This window comes from Myxocyprinus asiaticus, chromosome 8, assembly GCF_019703515.2.
Source record: "Myxocyprinus asiaticus isolate MX2 ecotype Aquarium Trade chromosome 8, UBuf_Myxa_2, whole genome shotgun sequence".
In the NCBI taxonomy this organism is placed as follows: Eukaryota; Metazoa; Chordata; class Actinopteri; order Cypriniformes; family Catostomidae; genus Myxocyprinus; species Myxocyprinus asiaticus.
This window is the reverse complement of record NC_059351.1, coordinates 50,021,131-50,040,477: the sequence shown is the minus strand read 5'-3', so window position 1 is coordinate 50,040,477 and position 19,347 is coordinate 50,021,131. Positions and strand designations below refer to the sequence as shown.

Genomic DNA, 19,347 nt, shown 5'->3' with positions numbered 1-19,347 from the left:
GAGTTTTCACATGCACAATAAGGGGACTTTAGCGTTTTCATATGTTTCAGTGTGGACAAGCAACTTTTGGAAAACACTTGAAAACGGCAGTGTGGATGGAGAGAGTTTCGAAAACATAAATGCTGTTTTTAAATGTATCCAGATTAATGTAGACATAGCCTGAGTGCATCCTTTTAGGGGGTCTGTTTTGCCTTCTCCCTTCTGAGTGGCACTTAAGGGCACACAAGTTATTTTGCCATTGATATGAGATTGTTGTCTAATCTTGGCCTCTAATCCTCTCCTGTTAGCCATGGTTATGTCACACACACACACTCAAGAAGGCAATTATAGGAGCTTGAAAGCAAAGTTTAACATCCGCTTTTCAAAGCACCGATGACTAAACATACACCATACAATCTTGTTGAGCACCTTAAAACAAGATTCTAGTTTGCAGATGCCCTTCAGTAACTGTGCTGAAGTTTTTTTTGTTTGTTTTGTTTTTCCTTTTCTCCCCAACTTGGAATGCCCAATTTCCAATGCGCTCTAAGTCCTCGTGGTGGCGTAGTGACTCGCCTCAATCCGGGTGGCGGAGGACGAATCTCAGTTGCCTCCACGTCTGAGACCGTCAATCCACGCATCTTATCATGTGGCTTGTTGAGCGCATTACAGCGGAGACGTAGCGTGTGTGGAGGCCCACACTATTCTCCACGGCATCCACGCACAACTCACCACGCGCCCCACTAAGAGCGAGAACCACACATTATAGCGACCACGAGGAGGTTGCCCCATGTGACTCTACCCTCCCTAGCAACCAGGCCAATTTGGTTGCTTAGGAGACCGGGCTGGAGTCACTCAGCACCCCCTGGATTCGAACTCGTGACTCCAGGGGTGGTAGTCAGCGTGTGCTAAAGGTTTTTATTATATCCTTTGTCTCACCTCATTCGTATCTCTAGTTCTGTGAAATGTTTAGTTTCAACCGCTTTAGATGCAATTAAAACCTGTCAAGTCGATACACAGTTGCTTTTGTAATTCAGACAAACTGTCATTCTCTGTGAAGAGGTGGAAAGGACAAGCAACATGTACTGTATGTAGGAGCTAGGACTGGGACTTAAAAACAAACTACATTTCAACTAGTTTCAAAAGTTGTAGGTTTGATGGTTATAGGGACAATACAGTAAGACAAACAGCTAGCTAGCTAGACAGACACATAAATAGTCAGACAGACTCATCAGATCAAAAGCCCTTAACCGAGACCAACATTTCTAACAGAAACTCCTCTCAGAGCTTTCAAACTATGTCCACTAGACTTGGCACAGACCTTCAGACTGTTCTGGAATATAGTGCTGTGTCTTTTCTAACTGATTGGTCTTAACGGTTTTCGCACAGAGAACGATAAAATAGTCAGAAGAATCCCACAGACTTATATTAACGGAATGTTTAAACATGCCAACAGAATGCAAAATGCCTACCTGCCACTTCAGATCAAAGGCATTTTGAGGATTTGTTTAGATTTGAATTTTTGAAAGTTTAAACAATGAGCATTCTGTTGACCCTTTTGAACATTCCGTCAATGTAAGTGAATGTGATTTTTCTGATATTTGATTGACCGCTGTGCGAAAACCTTAGTAAGATCAGTTAGAAAAGACATAGCAAACTATTTCAGAACAGTCTGAAGGTCTGTGCCGAGTTTGGCGGATGTAGCTTGAAGGCTCAAGGAGGAGATAGTGTTCGAAATTTTGGTCTCGAATTCCGGATTTGAAAAAACCCCAAACAAAGTTTGTAAAATAACAGTATGTTGACTTCATCAAGCCAACATAATAAAGGAACCAATTATCAATTATGAATTAGTTGTGTTTGCTTGGCTCATGCAAAGTTATCGTATGGACTACTTTTGTGGTGTTTTTCAGTCTACTCAACTTCATTGTATGGAAACTTAAGCTCATTTAGACAATTAGCCTCAGATTTCATTTTGTGTTCCACAAAAGAAAGCAAGTCATATGGGACTGGAATGACATGAGGGTGAGTAAATGATGAAGGAATGTTCCTTCCTGGGTGAACTTTCCCTTTAAGTGACTTTTCTAATCCATAAACACACAGAACTGACGAGAACTTGCCCATTCTTCTTCGTCGTATTCCTTGTGATGAGGGATTGAGTCTGAGCGGAGAGGAGATGCTCGGTTGTCTTTAGGGGGAGTCTGCGAGCCATCCATATTGTTGCAGATGGTGTGAGGCTCCGTGGTCATGCTGGGGTTTGAGTCCTGCTCGGGTGGGCTGGAGGGAGTGGACTTTTTGCTGACGTAGCCGGGACGGGCGGCGTGTAGGGCCAAGAGGGCGCTCTTTACCAACTCATCCTTCAGAGTGTGCACAAACTGCTCCGTCTGTAGAGGAAGAGAGTAGGGGTGGCTGTATTTTCTCCAATTACAGACATTTTTTATGAACCAGGGGTTGATTTTTGTATTATAACAGATTTAAACTTTATAAACGTATATATATATATATAAAGAAGAAAAAAAAAACTGAATCCTTGGAAACTTTTTACCAGTCCCCATCATTTATTGTAGCTACTTTTCAAATGCCTTTTATGTATAGATTTTATTGTTTTACACTTGTTCCAGGTCCAGATTTTCAATATTAAACTATGAAAATCCATTATAAGAATACAAATTATTACATGTTTTAAACTATGATAATCTAAACAAACCATTTCAATTAGGTATGCACAATATATCGGCAGCCATATTGGTCTGATAAGAAAATTAAGCCGATATATTAAAGCCGATAAATTATGGCTTAATCCCTCTAATTGAACCATTTCAGGCACACGCTAATCACCATGAGGATTTGGATTGGTGCCTTCTGCATTACATGACACGTCAGCACGCAGCAGACTTTTCTTTAGAAGATCATTCTGGATCTGAGTAAACACTCAGACAGACATTTTATTTATCCATTCCACACATCAATTTTTTGTATTTATTCTTTATTTATTTCAAGTCATGCTGTCTATGTTTAAGAATAGCATTCCTTATTTTGGTCTTTTGACTGGTTTAAGTGAAATGCACTGTATTTATAAAAGTAGCTCATGTAAATACTGATTCGTTTCTCACCCACACCTATCATATCACTTCAGAAGACATGGATTTAACCACTGGAGTCATATGGATTACTTTGTATGGACCTACAGAGCTGAGATATTCTTCTAAAAAAAATAAAATAATAATAATAATTTTTGTGTTCAAGTCCATAGGGCAATAGTTGGCCCATAGTTGAAAAAATACATATGAGTTTTTTTGATGAGCCAGTATTTTAATAACCAAGCAATTCATTAAAATACAGCAGCGCACAAGAGTGTGTGCGAGGAAGATTAAAGGCACAGAGAGAGAAGCATATCATAAAAAACGAATAAGCAGGCAAGAGCAAATAGCGATGGCCTGGCGATAGTGAGAGAAGAAGTATGACAGAGAGAGGACAGAAGAAAGAGCAGAAGGAATAAAGAGACACAAATGACGTGGCTCTCGTTGGTTTCAGCACAACAACAACATATGATTCCATTAATCTCCAGTGAGTCGCACAGATACTGAAGGAGGCTCAAAAGACAGAGAGAGAGAGAGAGAGAGAGAGAGAGAGAGAGAGAGAGAGAGAGAGGAATAAGGCAGGAGATGAAGGGATGTGAGAAAGAGAGGGAACAGAAAAGATTCTGCTCTCATTGTCAGCAATAGGGCAAAGAATATTTCTTACTCATTATTTTTGTCTTGTTTTTGAGTAAAAATATAAAAACATCCTTAAAACATAATACAGTTACTTGAGAAACAACATTTTTCTGAGAAATCTAACAAAATGAGTGAGTTTGGGAGTAAGAAGAATAAACTTATTTCAAGGGCAAAACAAGCTTATTTTTCTTATCCCATGGGAAGATTTTTTCATTCTCATGCTGGGGTATGCGGATGATTCTAGCAAGAGGCTCCAGCAGGGTTGGGAAAGTGACCAGAGCCCATACAACTGCATTATACAACCGAATTTACTCCTGAAACATTTAGGTAGTGAATTTTTATTTAATCAAAGATGCAGAGAAACAAACTGAACAGCTAATTGTTAATGCAGTGACACTGCTTTCTCACTGTTGGGGTGCAATAGTAGCGCTAAAGAAATCAAATTTACTACACAGTGAGGCCTTTCTTATCTTTTAAATGCAATTTGCCACCTGTCAAGTGTAAGCTTGACTCAATGTCACAGCATTTCACAGGCAATTGAACAGATGGTCTTATTACTTTATTATGAACCGATAGGACTTTTTAATTTCGCCAAATCAACACCGCCTTGATCTTTTCTCCAACCAAACAATCATTGTTTTAGATATAATAATAACACGATTAATCAAATTCAAGCTGTGAATATACCCAGTTTGGATTCTCACCTGCCTGAAATTGAAATGCTGTATTTTTTTAATGCATTTTTTTTTAAACCCACTAGCATTTTAACAAACCTGGTTACTGGCAGGAAGGTTCATCATTTCTCCTACAACCTTTCGAGATGATGGAATCTTGTTCATGTGTTAGTGATTCGTCATGAGGATCTGAATGTTCTTTGACGTTAAGACAATCCAGATTTCTGAGAACAGGAAATTGTTCTAAGCGTTTGTTCTCAGTGACTACAGCTAAAAAAATACATTAAAAAAAGACGAATAGATTTGAATACTTAGAATTGTGCTGACATTTATCCAAGGGGTCTAGCTTTGATAAGATTATAAATACTAAATTTTATAGTTTTATAAAAACATTTAGTCAATGAAAATATTTCTATATTTTTTAGCCTTTACATATCTCAAAATGTATGTATTTTTTCTGAAAGGGCTTAAAAAGATGTTTTTCCCATCCAAATAATTTAGAGTAACCATAATTTCCACCAAACAACCATTGCAGACAACATGATTCATTTGAATCAGTTCAAACCATATGATTCAATGAACTCTGATTCAGTCCTTAGCATCATCACTCACAAATGTTCACGAAAGTATATTTTACATAAAATAAAATGTTTCAGGAACAGTATCTGTAGGTAAATACTGCTATTTATTCCTATATATTGTTATATTGGTACATATAAATGAAAATGACTAAATATAGTTTTTCCTTGTGTCATTTAGTGAAAAACAGTGTGGAAAACATTCTTTGATTATTTTTAACTTGATTAAATTCTGTGCTTTTAATTTTTTTTTTTTTTTTTTTTTGTTATCAAATATGAAGTCTAGTTATCTTTTGATATTTGTCTATAAATATAAAAGTATTTGATATTGTCTAATAATCTTAAAATAATTGAGCTTGTCTAAAAAATATTTTGAACATTTTTAGGCTCTTGACTATATTTAATATATATCTCAAAATCTATGTATTTGCTCTGAATTGGCTTACAAAGTGGTTTATTTTTAAATAATTTAGATGAATCACCAACTCCATTAGATTCGATTCATTTGAATCAGTTAAGACTGTCAGATTCAATGCATCATCACACACAAATGTACACAGAAGTTTCAATGCTGCTTTTTTCATCTATTAAATATTTCAGGAAAAATATGTGAAGGTAAATATTGCTATTTATAACTATGTATTGTTATATTGGTGTATATAACTGAAAATGACTAAATATCATTCTTCCTTGTGTTAATGTACTGAAAAACAGAGTGGAAATTATGATTTCTATTAATAATAAAGGCAACCTGAGTAAACACAAAAACAGTTAACATTTATATATATATATAAAAATGTATCCAACACCTATATCACCCATGTGAAAAACTAACTGCCTCTTAAACTTAATATCTGGTTGTGCCAACTTTAGCAGCAACTGTCTTTTCCAAGAATTTTGGCCCACTCTTTGCAGTACTGCTTTAGTTTAGCCACACTGGAGGGTTTTCGAGCATGAACTGCCTGTTTAAGGTCCTGCCACAGCATTTCAATCGGGTTCAAGTCAGGACTTTGACTAGGCCACTCCAAAACTTCAATTTTGTTTCTTTTGAGCCATTCAGAGGTGGACTTACTCCTGTGCTTTGGATCATTGTCTTGCTGCATAATCCAGTTGCACTTGAGCTTCAACTCACAGACTGATGACCGGACGTTCTCCTTTAGGATGTGCCAAGTTTTCTCCATTTGGAGATAATGGCTCTCACTGTGGTCCTTTGCAGTCCCAGAGCCTTTGAAATAGCTTTGTAACCCTTCCCAGACTGATGTATTTCAATGACCTTTTCCTCATTTCTGGAATTTCTTTCGACCTTGGCATATAGTGTGCTACTGGGTGAGACCTTTTAGCCAACTTCATGCTGCTGAAAAAGTTCTATTTAGGTGTTGATTTGATTGAACAGGGCTGACAGTAATCAGGCCTGGGTGTGTCTAGTCTAGCTGGACCCCATTATGAATGCAGTTTCATAGATTTGGGTAACTAAGGGGGCAAATACTTTTTCACACAGGCCCAGTTGGTATTGGGTAACGTTTTTGCTTCAATAAATATCATTATCATTTAAAAACTGCATTTTGTGTTTACCCAGATTGCCTTTGTTTTATGTTAGAATTTTTGAAACAATTTAGTATGAGATATTCACAAAAACAGTAGAAATCAGGTTGGGGGCAAATACTTTTTCACAGCACTGTAATCATTCCTATTATGAAAATCATTATTATTAATCCAATTTTTTTTTTTACTACAAGATGATGGTTCATCTAATTAAAAAAAAAAAAAAACCCTACTAAGCCATTTCATAGCAAGTATATAAATAGAGATATCGAATACCGTCAAAAGGCTATAAACAAAACTGAGATGCGTGCAGGGGTGTACAGACCTAATACAATATCAACACGCACCCGCACAAACACGCTCACGGTTCAAGATTTCAATCAACACAAGCACACTCGCCGCCGCTTCCGAATCATGCGGCCGCCTTCACACTTCTAATCAAGGAGGTGAGGAGCGGCGACAGAGAGACCTAAGCAATGATGCCGGCTGATTGCTGCTGTTTTACTGTGGCAGAAACAATCTCTCAATCACAGATTGCACACTGACAGCACCAGATGTAATTCATTAATTACACCCATAAAACACTAACACATAGTACTAGTTACTTCGCCTGGGAGCTTCTGTTAGTTTTGACTGCGGCGAACGTGCCAGACCGATGGCCGTTTGTCAAAGAGCCTCGATGTTGCAAATTGACACGTTGTCATTACATTAACAAGACTAATATGTAAGAAGTACTATGCATGACTTGTATATTGCCACTGTATATGAGCATGATGCCCCTGAATTTGATGACATAGTGGTATCTACGTGCAGTGTTTTACAATGTAATATATGGGGCCATTTACAGAGAGAGAGGAGGCAATGTAAAGTGAATTGAGGGCTGCACCATGTAAGTACTGTGCTATATGAATATTGTAATTATACCAAAGTATATATGGAAGTACCATGGTATTAGCATCTGATACCATGGTACAAATGGAAAGTCAGCAAGACAGTGGTAAATTTAATTAGGAAAGATTTTTGCCCTTAAATCATTGGGCTATTAATTGTAGTACAGTTGTACTATTCAGTCTCATTTTAAATTTATCTGGCCAAACCTGACACCTGAAGATTAATATTTTATTTACATTTTACTTTTAAAAATGTTATGCAATTTCAAACACTCTTGGATATCGATTGACCTTCATATAAAGGAGATGTTAGGTAGAATGTTAATCTCAGTCGCATTCGATTTGACTGTATGGAAAAAAGATGTAATTAAAGTGAATGGTGACTGAGGCTAACATTATTATTTAATGTTATGTTTCTAGGAGTGTTGCTTATTCATGTTTTTGAGACGTTACAGACATTACAGATGATTTTCTGTAAAGCTAGAGCAATGTTTCTGGAAAACCACAAATAAAAAAACTACACAAATACAAATGATTTGTCTTGATTTGACATTTATGTTTCAATATTTTTTTTTCTACTTTGGCAACAAAATCTCAGTGTTCCCTCTTTGCACTGTCAAACAAACAAGTGATTTTACCAATCAGAAATTAGCATAATTAAATCTGATTCAAAGTAATGGCCAGCATCATCCAATCACTGCCAACCATGTTAAAATAAAATTATACGGATTCTATGTTTGTTTACCATCGTTCCATGTCTGCCAACCATGTTGAGTGGTCCAAACATCATCTGCAGACTGAAACTGAACTTCTGACTAGATGTTAGTAGTGAATGCACTTGGCTGCATAGACAAGCTATAGGATGCTCCCTTGCTCCCTATTTAGTTAATGACTTGACCTCCAGTGTGTCTGTCTGCACTGGTGCGTTGAAAGTTTAACAATTTACTGACAGCTCAGAGTGTTCTGAACTGAGATCAGTCAGTTTAAATTAATTAAAATGATGTGTTGCGTATAATGAAGCCAAAATACAGCGTCCACGCGTGTGTGTGCGGGGTCGCACGAGGCTAGATGTCCACCTTTGAACTCGTGGTGATCTGTGAGAGACAAGCACCAGATCTCACCTTTTCCTCCAGGCTCTTGAGTGTGTCCTTCAGTCCCTCTCTGGAGCACTTCTGCGCCGCCTGCAGGAGCTGCTCTGCCAGCCCAGATATGAGAGGCTGCAGCTGGGACACCAGACTCAGGATCTCCCTGGCCCTGGCCGTCTGCTCCGGAGGATAGTAGATGCACTGATACGCCGTGCTGCAGCTGAGAATGGGTGGACGGGCAGGGTCAAATCACAAAAGAGAAAAACATGAGAGACTAAATAAATAACAGCAGACTGATGAAAACTTTAAAGACGACAGACATGAATTTAGACTGTCTCCTCCATTGGAGAAAGTCTGATGGCACCTCGTTCACTGATTTCCATTTAATTATCAATCATAAGACAGCGTGTGACATAGATAAAGCTCTAGCATCTAGTTGGAGAGTTCAATGAGAGGTGCTGAAGGTACTTCTTCTTGGCCTTTGTCTGCAGATAAAGCCACAAGCCTATTAATGTCCCCTTCTAATGGAAGCCCTGAGATTTCTGTAGATGCCATCAAATATAGAACAGCATCCACACTTGAACAGCTGGGGGAAAAGGGCAAATGCATATGGACTAGACACTGCGCAGTCATGCTGGGTGGTGATTTCAGCCTTTGCTTTCAAGCTTGGCTGGACACAGATCCGTTTGAAAGTTTGTTTGTGATGGCAGAGATTAGAGATGGAGTTACAGCCCTGATCTTAGATCAGTGAATCAAATAATTTGGGCTCATCAAATCAGATAATTGGCTCCCGAGAGAACCGGCTCCACTGTAGCTCTGAACGATTTAAAAGCCACACACATACTGAAGCAGGGTGAAAAATATAAGAGAATGTCGATGACAACCCAGTGTTCTCATTTAGCCGATTTTAAATGGCACGACATAGCAGGGGCTGTAGTTACAAGACAACAAGTCAAACTGATTTAAAGTTTTTACTCATTCTGGGTAAGTTTCTGTTGGGGAATATCTAAGTAAAAGTAGCAACGTTGCTTAAGGGATAGTTCACTCAAAAATGAAATTCTGTAATCATTTACTCACCCTCATGTAGTTCCAAACCCATCTGACTTCCTTTTCTCTGTTAAACACAGAAAGAGACGTTTAGACAAAATGTTATGCCCATACAATGGAAGTGAATAGGATTCCCTTCTAGTCTGCCTAACATCTCCTTTTGTGTTCCACATTTGTGTTTGGAGCAACGTGGGGGTGAGTAAGTGATGACAGAATTTACAATTTTGTGTGAACTATCCCTTTAACTATATCTTTTAATAGTGTGAAAGTAGTTTAGCTGTTTTCAAATGAGTGTTTCAATGAATAAAATAAATGATTCACTGATTCACTGAGTCATCACTCAAGTGTGTTCGCAGAAGTCAGTTTGAAAGGTTTGCTTTTGTGTATCGGCACTTTCATGGAATTAATTGAATTGATGTGGGTCAAAAAATAGATTTGCAGATTCATTTGAGTTATCAGTCAATACAGTTTACAAAAGTTGGTATTGGATAGTTTCTTTAAGTGAATCGGTTCACTCATGCAATTCATTTACATGAACTGTTTCAAAAAATAGATTTGCTGATTCATTTGAGTCATCACTTGTTATTGTTCACAAAAGTCAGATAGAGAGATTTGTTTTAGTGAATCGTTGGTTTGGATGATACATTTCATGAACTGGTTAAAAATATATATTCGCCAATTCATTTGAGTCGTCACTCAACAGTGTTCACAAAAGTCAGTTTGAAACATTTGCTTTAGAGAATCGAAATGTTCATGCAATTATTTTAATTGAACTGGGTCAAAAAGTAGATTCACTGACTCAAATGAGTCATCAATCAAAAGAGTTTACAAAAGTCAGTATTATTCTTTTAGTGAATTGGTTCGAATCGGGAACGAGTGGCTCACTCAGAATTCAGACAATCCTTCAAAATGGCGGACACCGGAAATAGTGCACTATATAGAGGATAGGGGGCGGTTTCAGACACAGTGAGTGTTCCACAACCGGGGTTGGTGCCCTACGAAGGCTGCATACTCTGCATTTAGAGAGCGGTGGCACTGCTGTACAGAACTAATGATCTAAATTCTTTTCGACACTGAAAACTGTAACTACACTGAAATAAGAATCCACACAGGACTTTAAAAGTTATGAAATAGCGAAAGTAGGCATTAATAAAGCATGGTCTTGCTTTGGTTTATATTTCAGCATTATATATAATGTTCCTGTGGGACATTTTCACGTTTTCATCGTAATAATTACTAGAAAGGTTTCCAAACGTCTCTTCTTATTGACAATTTCATCCAGATCTGACAAGAGCCCTTAAAGGAAAACATTCACTGAAAGTAAATAGTGACTCAGGCAAAGATTCTGTTTAATATCTCCTTATTGGTTTGCATAGAAGAAAGAAAGCCATATGGGTTTGGAACAACATGATGGTCAATGATGACAGAATTTCCATTAATACTACTACTACTACTAATAATTCTGCAATACATGTTAAATGTGTATTATGTAATGGAATATAGGGGAGTTAAAGTCTATTATGTCATTTGTGAAAGTAATGAGTTACTCTTTTAATTGGATACTTTCTTACTCTTACTCAAGTAATTATTTATGTTAGTACTTTTACTTATACTTGAGTAATTATTATTATTTTTATTTCTTTTAAGTAATTGTACTTTTACTTGAGTACAGTTTTTGGCTACTCTACCCACCTCTACTAAATTGTGTTTACAAAAGTCGGTACTGGATAGTTTCTTTTAGTGAATTGGTTCGCTCATGCAACTCATTTATTTGAACTGGTTGAAAAAATAGATTTGCTGATTCATTTGAGTCATCATTCAATGTTAACAAAAGTCGGTTTGAAAGGTTTGTTTTAGTGGAACGGTTTATTCAAATGGTTCCTTTCAATTAACTGGTTCAAAAACAGATTAACCATTTCATTTGAGTCATCACTTAATAGTGTTAACAAATGTCGGTCTGGATGGTTTGTTTTAGCGAATCAGCTCATTCATGCAATTCGTTTCATTTAACTGGTTCAAAAATGGATTAATCCATTCATTTGAGTCATCAGTCAATAGTGTTCACAAAAGTCAGTTCAACAGGTTTGCTTTAATGAATCGGTTTGTTCAGATGGTTCATTTCAGTGAACTGGTAAAAAAAAACTGATTCACCGTTTCATTCGATTCATCACTCAATGGTTTCCCAAGAGTCGGTTTGGACAGTTTTGGTGAATCGGTTCTATCAGACAGTTCAATTCAGTGAACTGGTTAAAACAGATTTGCCAATTCATCTGAGTCACAATTCAGAAGCGTTCACAAAAGTTGGTTTGGATAGTTTGTTTCAGCAAAGCAGTTTGTTCAGGCTGTTAATGTCAATTTACTGGTTCAAATATTAGGTTTACCAATTCATTTGTGTAATAGTGTTCATAAAAGTCAGTTCAGATGGTTAATTTTAACGAATCGGTTTGTTCATGCATCCAATTTCAATGAACTTGTTCAAAAAATTGGTTCATTTGAGTCATCACTCTATAGTGTTTACAAAAGTCTGTATGGATGGTTTGTTTCAGAGGTGAGTCGGTTCGTTCATGCAATTTATCTAAACTGGTTCAAAAAATAGATTTTCTGATTTGAGTCGTCCTTCCTTCATATATTCAATTAAGGCCTACGCATTAAATCAATAAATGTAAAAAATATATTTTGTATATTTATTAATAGACTAATTATTAATACACTCTTAATATTTAGCACATAAAATCAATAAATATTTAGTTTATTACTGCTGTTTAGTGCTATGCTTTCAACTCTGTTATATAAATTAGGATGCAGCTAACTCCCTTTTCAAAAGGGTAGACTTTTACTTTTGTGTATTTTAAAGTCAGATCAAATAGTTCATTTTAACATATCGTTTTTTCAGATGGTTCATTTCAATTAACTAATTCAAGATACAGATTAATAGAGTCATAAATAAAAACTGAGCAATAGAGCTAAAACACACTACCAAAAACACTTAATAATCTGTTAAGTATTAAACATTATTGACACCTTTACAGCTTCAATGTAGTTTGTTATTTTTAGTTAGTTACTCCCCAACAATAGTCCATTCAATATCTCAAAGATCCTATAGTATGTCACATCCAGTTTTCACAAACCTTGTTTTCTGGAGTTTTTGTCCATTGGATATTTGTGGACAGACTTAATTTTGAATACACTGGCAGAAACAGACTTGCGTCCCTCACGTTCACAACAAATGAAATATGGCTTCTACTCTGACTTGGAACTGTGGCTGGAGGATTTGGGAGTGGTTTTTGATGAATGTGACGGCTGGCACATGTTGGCTGCTCTCCAGCACTGCTAGCCATCTTGAAACAAATGGTGTTTTGTTGAAGCTGGGTTGATGAAGGACCTCTCTTGAAACTAGATAGAGTCTAGCTCTCCTGAGGTGTGTGCCCAACAAGTCATTATCCATCGTGCTGGGTCTCAGATGGCATTATGTCGCTAGCGCTTCCTTTGAATCACATCCTAATAAGCCTTTAGATGAAACGCTGCACCTTCCTGTTTTTCACTCTTTCCTCTCGTTCTTTTGATTTATTGGACACTGCAAGAAGCCATTTATCGTCTTTAAAATTCTGTTTTGTTTCATCAATATCAGAGATATTCATTTAGATGTACATTGACTAGTGTTGAAGCTAATTTGAAACCATAGTCAAGCAACATTTGAAAAAGCAGTTAGCAAGACAAGCAAATAACTAGTGTAGTTTCTCCACTAACATGCTACATTTTCCAGGTATCAGTGTAGTGTGACAAAACATTACATCAGTGTTTTTGCATCACATTTTATTGCACACGTAGTCTTGCTGCGGCAGCAATCAAATGCACTCTACTAGAATGTCTTTCTCTCAAATAGAGTTGGGAAGTCCTATTCAATTTAGCAATTTGGTTTGTTTTGACAATTCATTTCAATGTAATGGTTCAAAAATATTCTGTATGTTTACCTGCACTTTAAACGTTTCTTTTCAGTCAGACTGAAACAATAATTAGTCTTTTAAAATGTCATGTTAATGCTTTAATGTGACAGAAACGTAACAGTCCAATTTTTATGAAGTCGGACTAACAGACCTAGATAAAACGATTGTAGCGCGGTTTTGTCAAGCATGTATACACGTTAATAGGATCACAACTGGCCTAGGCATTTTGAGCATGCGCCATATGACAGGCAACACATAATGTGTATTTAAAGGGATAGGTCACCCAAATTCACTCTCATTTTTTACTCAACCTCATGATATCCCAGGTGTGAATGACTTTCTTTCTTCACCAGAACACATTCGAAGAAAAACAGAAAAATGTCTTAGCTCAGTAGGTCCTTAAAATGCAAGTGGATGGCGATTTCTCTTTTGAAGGTCCAAAAATCACAGACAGTCAGCATAAACGTCATCCATACGACTCCAGCTGTTAAATTAATGTCTTCTAAAGCGATACGATCGCTTTTGGTGCGAAAAAAGATCAAAATATAAGTATTTTGTAACTATAATCCAACACTTCAGGAGAGGGTGGAGTCCAAGTGGTCTCTTGTGTGATGTGTTCGCGTTGCCATGAATGTGAGGTAATCTCACATTCTCCACTCGGTTAGGACATCCAGGATAAGCACACAAACGCACCATTGAGAGTAAAGAAACAGATAATAACAGATCTAAACCAAAATTAACCAAGCCACTGTACAGCATTCCTCCTTCTCATTTGTAAACAGCGCTGTTCTTCCAGCTTTGACGCATATGCATCAGTTCTCACGTGTTTCTAATGCCAATGCGATTACGTCACACACGCGTACCGCTCCTGACCAGAAGCATGATTTAGAGTAAAAAAAAAAAAAGTACTTACATATTTATCTTTTTCGCACCAAAATCGATCGTGTTGTTTTAGAAGATATTAATCTAACCGCTGGTGACGTATGGATAACCTTTATGCTGACTGTCTGTGATTTTTGGAGCTTGCATTTTAAGGACCTACTGAGCTAAGAAATTTTTCTATTTTTCTTCAAATGTGTTCTGGTGAAGAAAGTCAATCACACCTATGATATCATGAGGGTGAGTAAATAATGAGAGAATTTTAATTTTTGGGTGAACTATCCCTTTAACATGCCATATTTGTCGTCCTTCAAATATTCGATTACTTATTGTATACTGGACGGACACAGTACGTTTACATTCACATTAAAGCTCGATTTAGGTCAGACTGCTACAATAATTTGTCTTTTTAAAATGCTTTAGTTCAACTGAAATCGCACCCGTCCGATTTGTGCTAAGTCGGGCTAAAAGATGTAGATAATGCTATTGCAGGTCGGCCTCATCCAATTAAAAAAAAAAAATAGATGGGGGGGTCTGGGTAGCTCAGCAAGTACTGACTACCACACCTGGAGTCACAAGTTTGAATCCAGGGTGTGCTGAGTGACTCCAGTCAGGCTTCCTAAGCAACCAATTGGCCCAGTTGCTAGGGTGGGTATAGTCACATTGGGTTAACCTCCTCGTGGTCGCTATAATGTGGTTCTTGCTCTCGGTGGGGCGTGTGGTGAGTTGTGCATGGATGCCGCGGAGAATAGTGTGGGCCTCCACATGTGCTAGGTCTCCGCAGTAACGCGCTCATCAAGCCACGTGATAAGATGCGTGAATTAACCATCTCAGACACGGAACTGTAATATACTATTTTAATGAACTGTCAATAAATATTTAGCTTAGTACTACTAAACGAAATAACGTTTAACTTAGTTTAAAAACTAAAAACAATTGCTAAACTAAAAATTTTAAATTGTTCCGTTTTCAACTCAATAGTGAACACAAAGGTCCGTTGGAAAGGGTTGTTTTAGTGAATCGGTTCGTTCAGAAGGATGGATAATTTCAATGAATTGGTTCATAAAATAGACTCACTGATTCATTTGAGTCATCACTCAGATTTCACAAAAGTAGGTTTGGATAGTTTTCGTTTAGTGAATTGATTTGTTCGGATGGTTCACAGGGGCGGGTTTACGATTTCTGAGGCCACAAGCAACCAACCAACCTGGGGCCCCATTTCGAAAAATTTTGCTAAAAAAAAAAACAAAATTTATTTTAAATCATAATTTTTAATTCTTCCTATCAGCCATTGTAGCCAAGTAGATTCAAATTTTTTAATGAAATACAAATCTAGTTAAAGATAATTAATGCATGTTTTCCAGTTCTTCCACAATACAGTGATAAAAAAGCAATATTTACCTACATATATGTTTACAAAACACTTTGTGTGTGTGTGAGTGTGTGTGTGTGTGTGTGTGTGTGAACAGGGTGTGCAAAACCTACTACTTCACCCAGTAACATTTTGAAATTCAGTTGTTACAGTATATATTAATATTATAACCATACAATTATTTATTGTTGTCCATATTGTCATTATAATATGATACAATGTTATTATTATTACTTTGAGGATTTGTTGTATACAGTCGTAATATTGCTCTGTCTTATATACTTTCACCTGGAGCTTATATTCTAATGCTGCAGTGTATTGTTCATCATGTTGCAAAAGGCTGTATTTTATGTAGGCTAAGCATCGTAGGCAACATTCGTTACAGTATTGTAACAGTAAACATACAAGGGCCCCTCAGCACACTAGAGCATAAAAAAGCAACAACACTGCCATTTATCAAGCGCTGAAACTTGCTTGGTGCAGAATAATCTGGAATAATGTTAAAGATTGTAACAGTCACCTCTTTGCAGCCTGAACTTGTTCAGAACGTTAAAACTTTGTGACACCTGCGCTAAAATCTGTCTAGACACAGTGCAACGAATGAAACAGAACGCAGGTGTCTCGACATGCGTTTTTGAAATCTGAAGTTATTTTTTACTTGACACAGTGTCTAAAAATGTGCTGGTCCTACATGAGACACTGAAGAAACATCGAGACGCGGTACAGCAGTCAAGGACCTTCGTAAAGCACATTTACATAGAATAACATGCAAAAACACGTTCAGTGTGAATGGCCCCTCATCCGTTTGCAACAAGTTCGGAAGGCCTGTATATTTTTTTCATAAATTATAAACCCAAAGTCCTACTGACCCAAACCCGGTGGCTTCGTGAACCGCTCTGAGACCACAGGCGACAGTGTATTCGCGTGTGTACCAAGAATAACACCCCTCAAGCGGTTTTTGCAGAGCTTTCCTACTCGGGCCAGGGGGCCCCCCGATGTCCAGGGCCCCACACAATTGCGTGGTTTGCGTGGTGGTTAAAACCGCTACTGATGGTTCATTTCATGAACTGGTTCAAAAATTGATTCACCGATTCATTTGAATCATCACTCGACAGTGTTTACAAAAGTCGGCATGGATGGTTTGTTTTAGTGAATCGGTTCGCTTGTGCAATTTATCCATATAACCTGATTCAAAAATAGATTTGCTGATTTGAGTCGTCCTTCCTTCAAATATTCAATTAAAGCCTACGCATTAAATCAATAAATATTTTGTATATTTATTAATAGACTAATTATTAATACACTATTAATATTTACCACATAAAATCAATAAATATTTAGTTTAGTACTGCTGTTTAGTGCTATGCTTTCAACTCTGTTATATAAATTATGGTGCAGCTAATTCCCTTTTCAAAAGTATAGTCTTTTACTTTTGTGTACTTTAAATTATAAATAGCTTGTAGTTTGGCAAACCACAATTTGAAATAGGCTTCCACAACACTGGATTGTGCCTGTATCCATCAAAGCCTAATTTTCATTTACATCAAATTAAATATGCTGTATACTGTAAGGTCTATTAGCCTATCTTTGTGCATCAAAAGCATGTGTGACTTGCTTAAATTAATCAACGACTGCAGCATCAAACAAACACAGCATGTGGGCAAGTTTCATCACGGAACAGCAGGAGAAATTTCAAAGGACCGCCACCATTAGCCATATCCTTGGTATGCACAGGACGAGCAGTAAAACGTATGAGTAAATGTGCGCTCTGGATATTCATAAATGATCAATGAACATAAAAATGACACTAATGAGAAGGAAGGAAGAACCAAGTGAGTCCTACATCTCTGGTGTATTTCTAATTAATAGTACAGACATAGGCGGCAAGAGCAGTTTAAGAAAATAAATTACAAATGGCTCTTTCAGTATACGTTCTTTTAGCGTCCATTTCTGCACTTCTTAGCAGGGGCAGCACTCATGCAGTCTTTGTGAACACTCACTCAAATCCACTAATCCACAAAAAAAACACACCTTCCACGCATTTGGATGGAGACTGAAAAACGTATCACTGTGCAGTGAGCTCAGTGCGATTAAAATCGACAAAAGGAGAACAAGAATATTCAAGTCATGCCTACCCACGTAAATTAAAGGCAAATAAAATGCAAATAAAGGCCTGCAGTAGCAAAGTCACAGATGTTAAAGAGAAATAAATGCTCCTGCTTGTCAGAGGAGGCCTCAGGGAACCTGAGAATGGATAATGATTGGCTATCACACAGCTGGCCAATCAAAGCCATTGTAGTTGCATATTACAATGGACCGCATGTCCATTCCTGACCTGATGAATCGGCCAACAGCTTTCTGGCTACTTTCCTGCTTGGCTCTACAGGCAGGAAAAAAGACAGATGGTTATTTCATTTTGCTCTCTGTAACCATACTTTTCTTCCTGGTGATAAATTACTATTTCACTGAATGGCCAAGTATCATGTCTGTCCTATTATTTGTCTTTTGATGAATGGAAATGATAAAGGATGCTTTCCAAGAAGGTCAAGGCAGTTGTGTGAATGAACATGGGATTATGTCATAGAATCACATTAGTATCCCACAATTTTGCAAAATGATTTTTATATGGCTCATTATATGGCTGAAATGATCACTAGAGGCGCTAAAACAAATCACGAGTTCAACGGTACGAGTTATCAGTTCATAAACACGTACTTTTCGCCCTGTTCCACACACAATGCTATCTTATGACATCAAAACACTTTTATCATAGTGCATGAGACGATACATTTTAATGTTTGCATTACATAACCAACTACATTTATAAGCTTGTTCGAGTGCGGTAAATTGCGCAGTAGTTCAACTGATACAACGTTTCAGTTGTAATGCAAAGGATGGGGATACGAGTCCTGAAGTCAACACATGAGCCGAAAGTGGCATAAAAAAAAAAAAAAAGACTGCTTTAATGGTTGCTTTAGCAATTGCATTTTTCATCTCACAATTGGTTTTTATGACACTATCAGTTAAGTTTAGGTTTAGGGTTGGGAGGTTATTTAAAACTCAATCATAAAACATAAAAAAAATCAATCATTAACCTGATTGGGAGACCATTTAACTCACTTTTAGCACCACAAATTGAACATTTCACCTCTGAACTGCCACAATACGTGTAATGAACCATGTAGTATCAGTGGGCAAAAATGTCGTAAGTCACAAAATTTCATGAGAACAATGTAATAAGAGTTTTAAAACTAAAATGTTTTAGTGTAAATGTGGCCTAGACCAATCCCATGCTATAGATTTTTGCTGGGTGTCATATTTTTTAAATCACGCTGTGGATATACTACGATATAAACAGTAAAGCAGAATCTACACACAGTTCTACCGCCACACAATATACACTCACGAGCACTTTATTAGGAATACCTGTACTTATTCATGTGATTATCTAATCAACCAATCGTGTGGCAGCAGTGCAATGCATAAAACCATGCAGATATGGGTCAGGAGCTTCAGTTAATGTTCACGTTGACCATCAGAATGGGGAAAAATGTGATCACAGATTTCAACCATGGCATGATTGTTGGTGCCAGATGGGCTGGTTTGAGTATTTCTGTAACTGCTGATCTCCTGGGATTTTCACACAC

The 19,347-nt window shown here is 37.2% G+C and overlaps 1 protein-coding gene across 3 annotated transcripts in view; it reads right to left on the bottom strand.

Moving 5' to 3' along the window:
* The window catches only part of LOC127445511 (type II inositol 3,4-bisphosphate 4-phosphatase-like), a 129,296-nt gene that overhangs the window by 28,622 nt on the left and 81,327 nt on the right, over nucleotides 1-19,347 (bottom strand). For all 3 annotated transcript variants that reach the window (XM_051705644.1, XM_051705645.1, XM_051705646.1), the window contains exons 9-10: nucleotides 8,495-8,678; nucleotides 2,094-2,357 (exon numbers count right to left, since the gene is read on the bottom strand). In XM_051705644.1, the coding sequence (XP_051561604.1) occupies nucleotides 2,094-2,357; nucleotides 8,495-8,678 (448 nt within the window). The remainder of the gene's footprint in view (nucleotides 1-2,093; nucleotides 2,358-8,494; nucleotides 8,679-19,347) is intronic.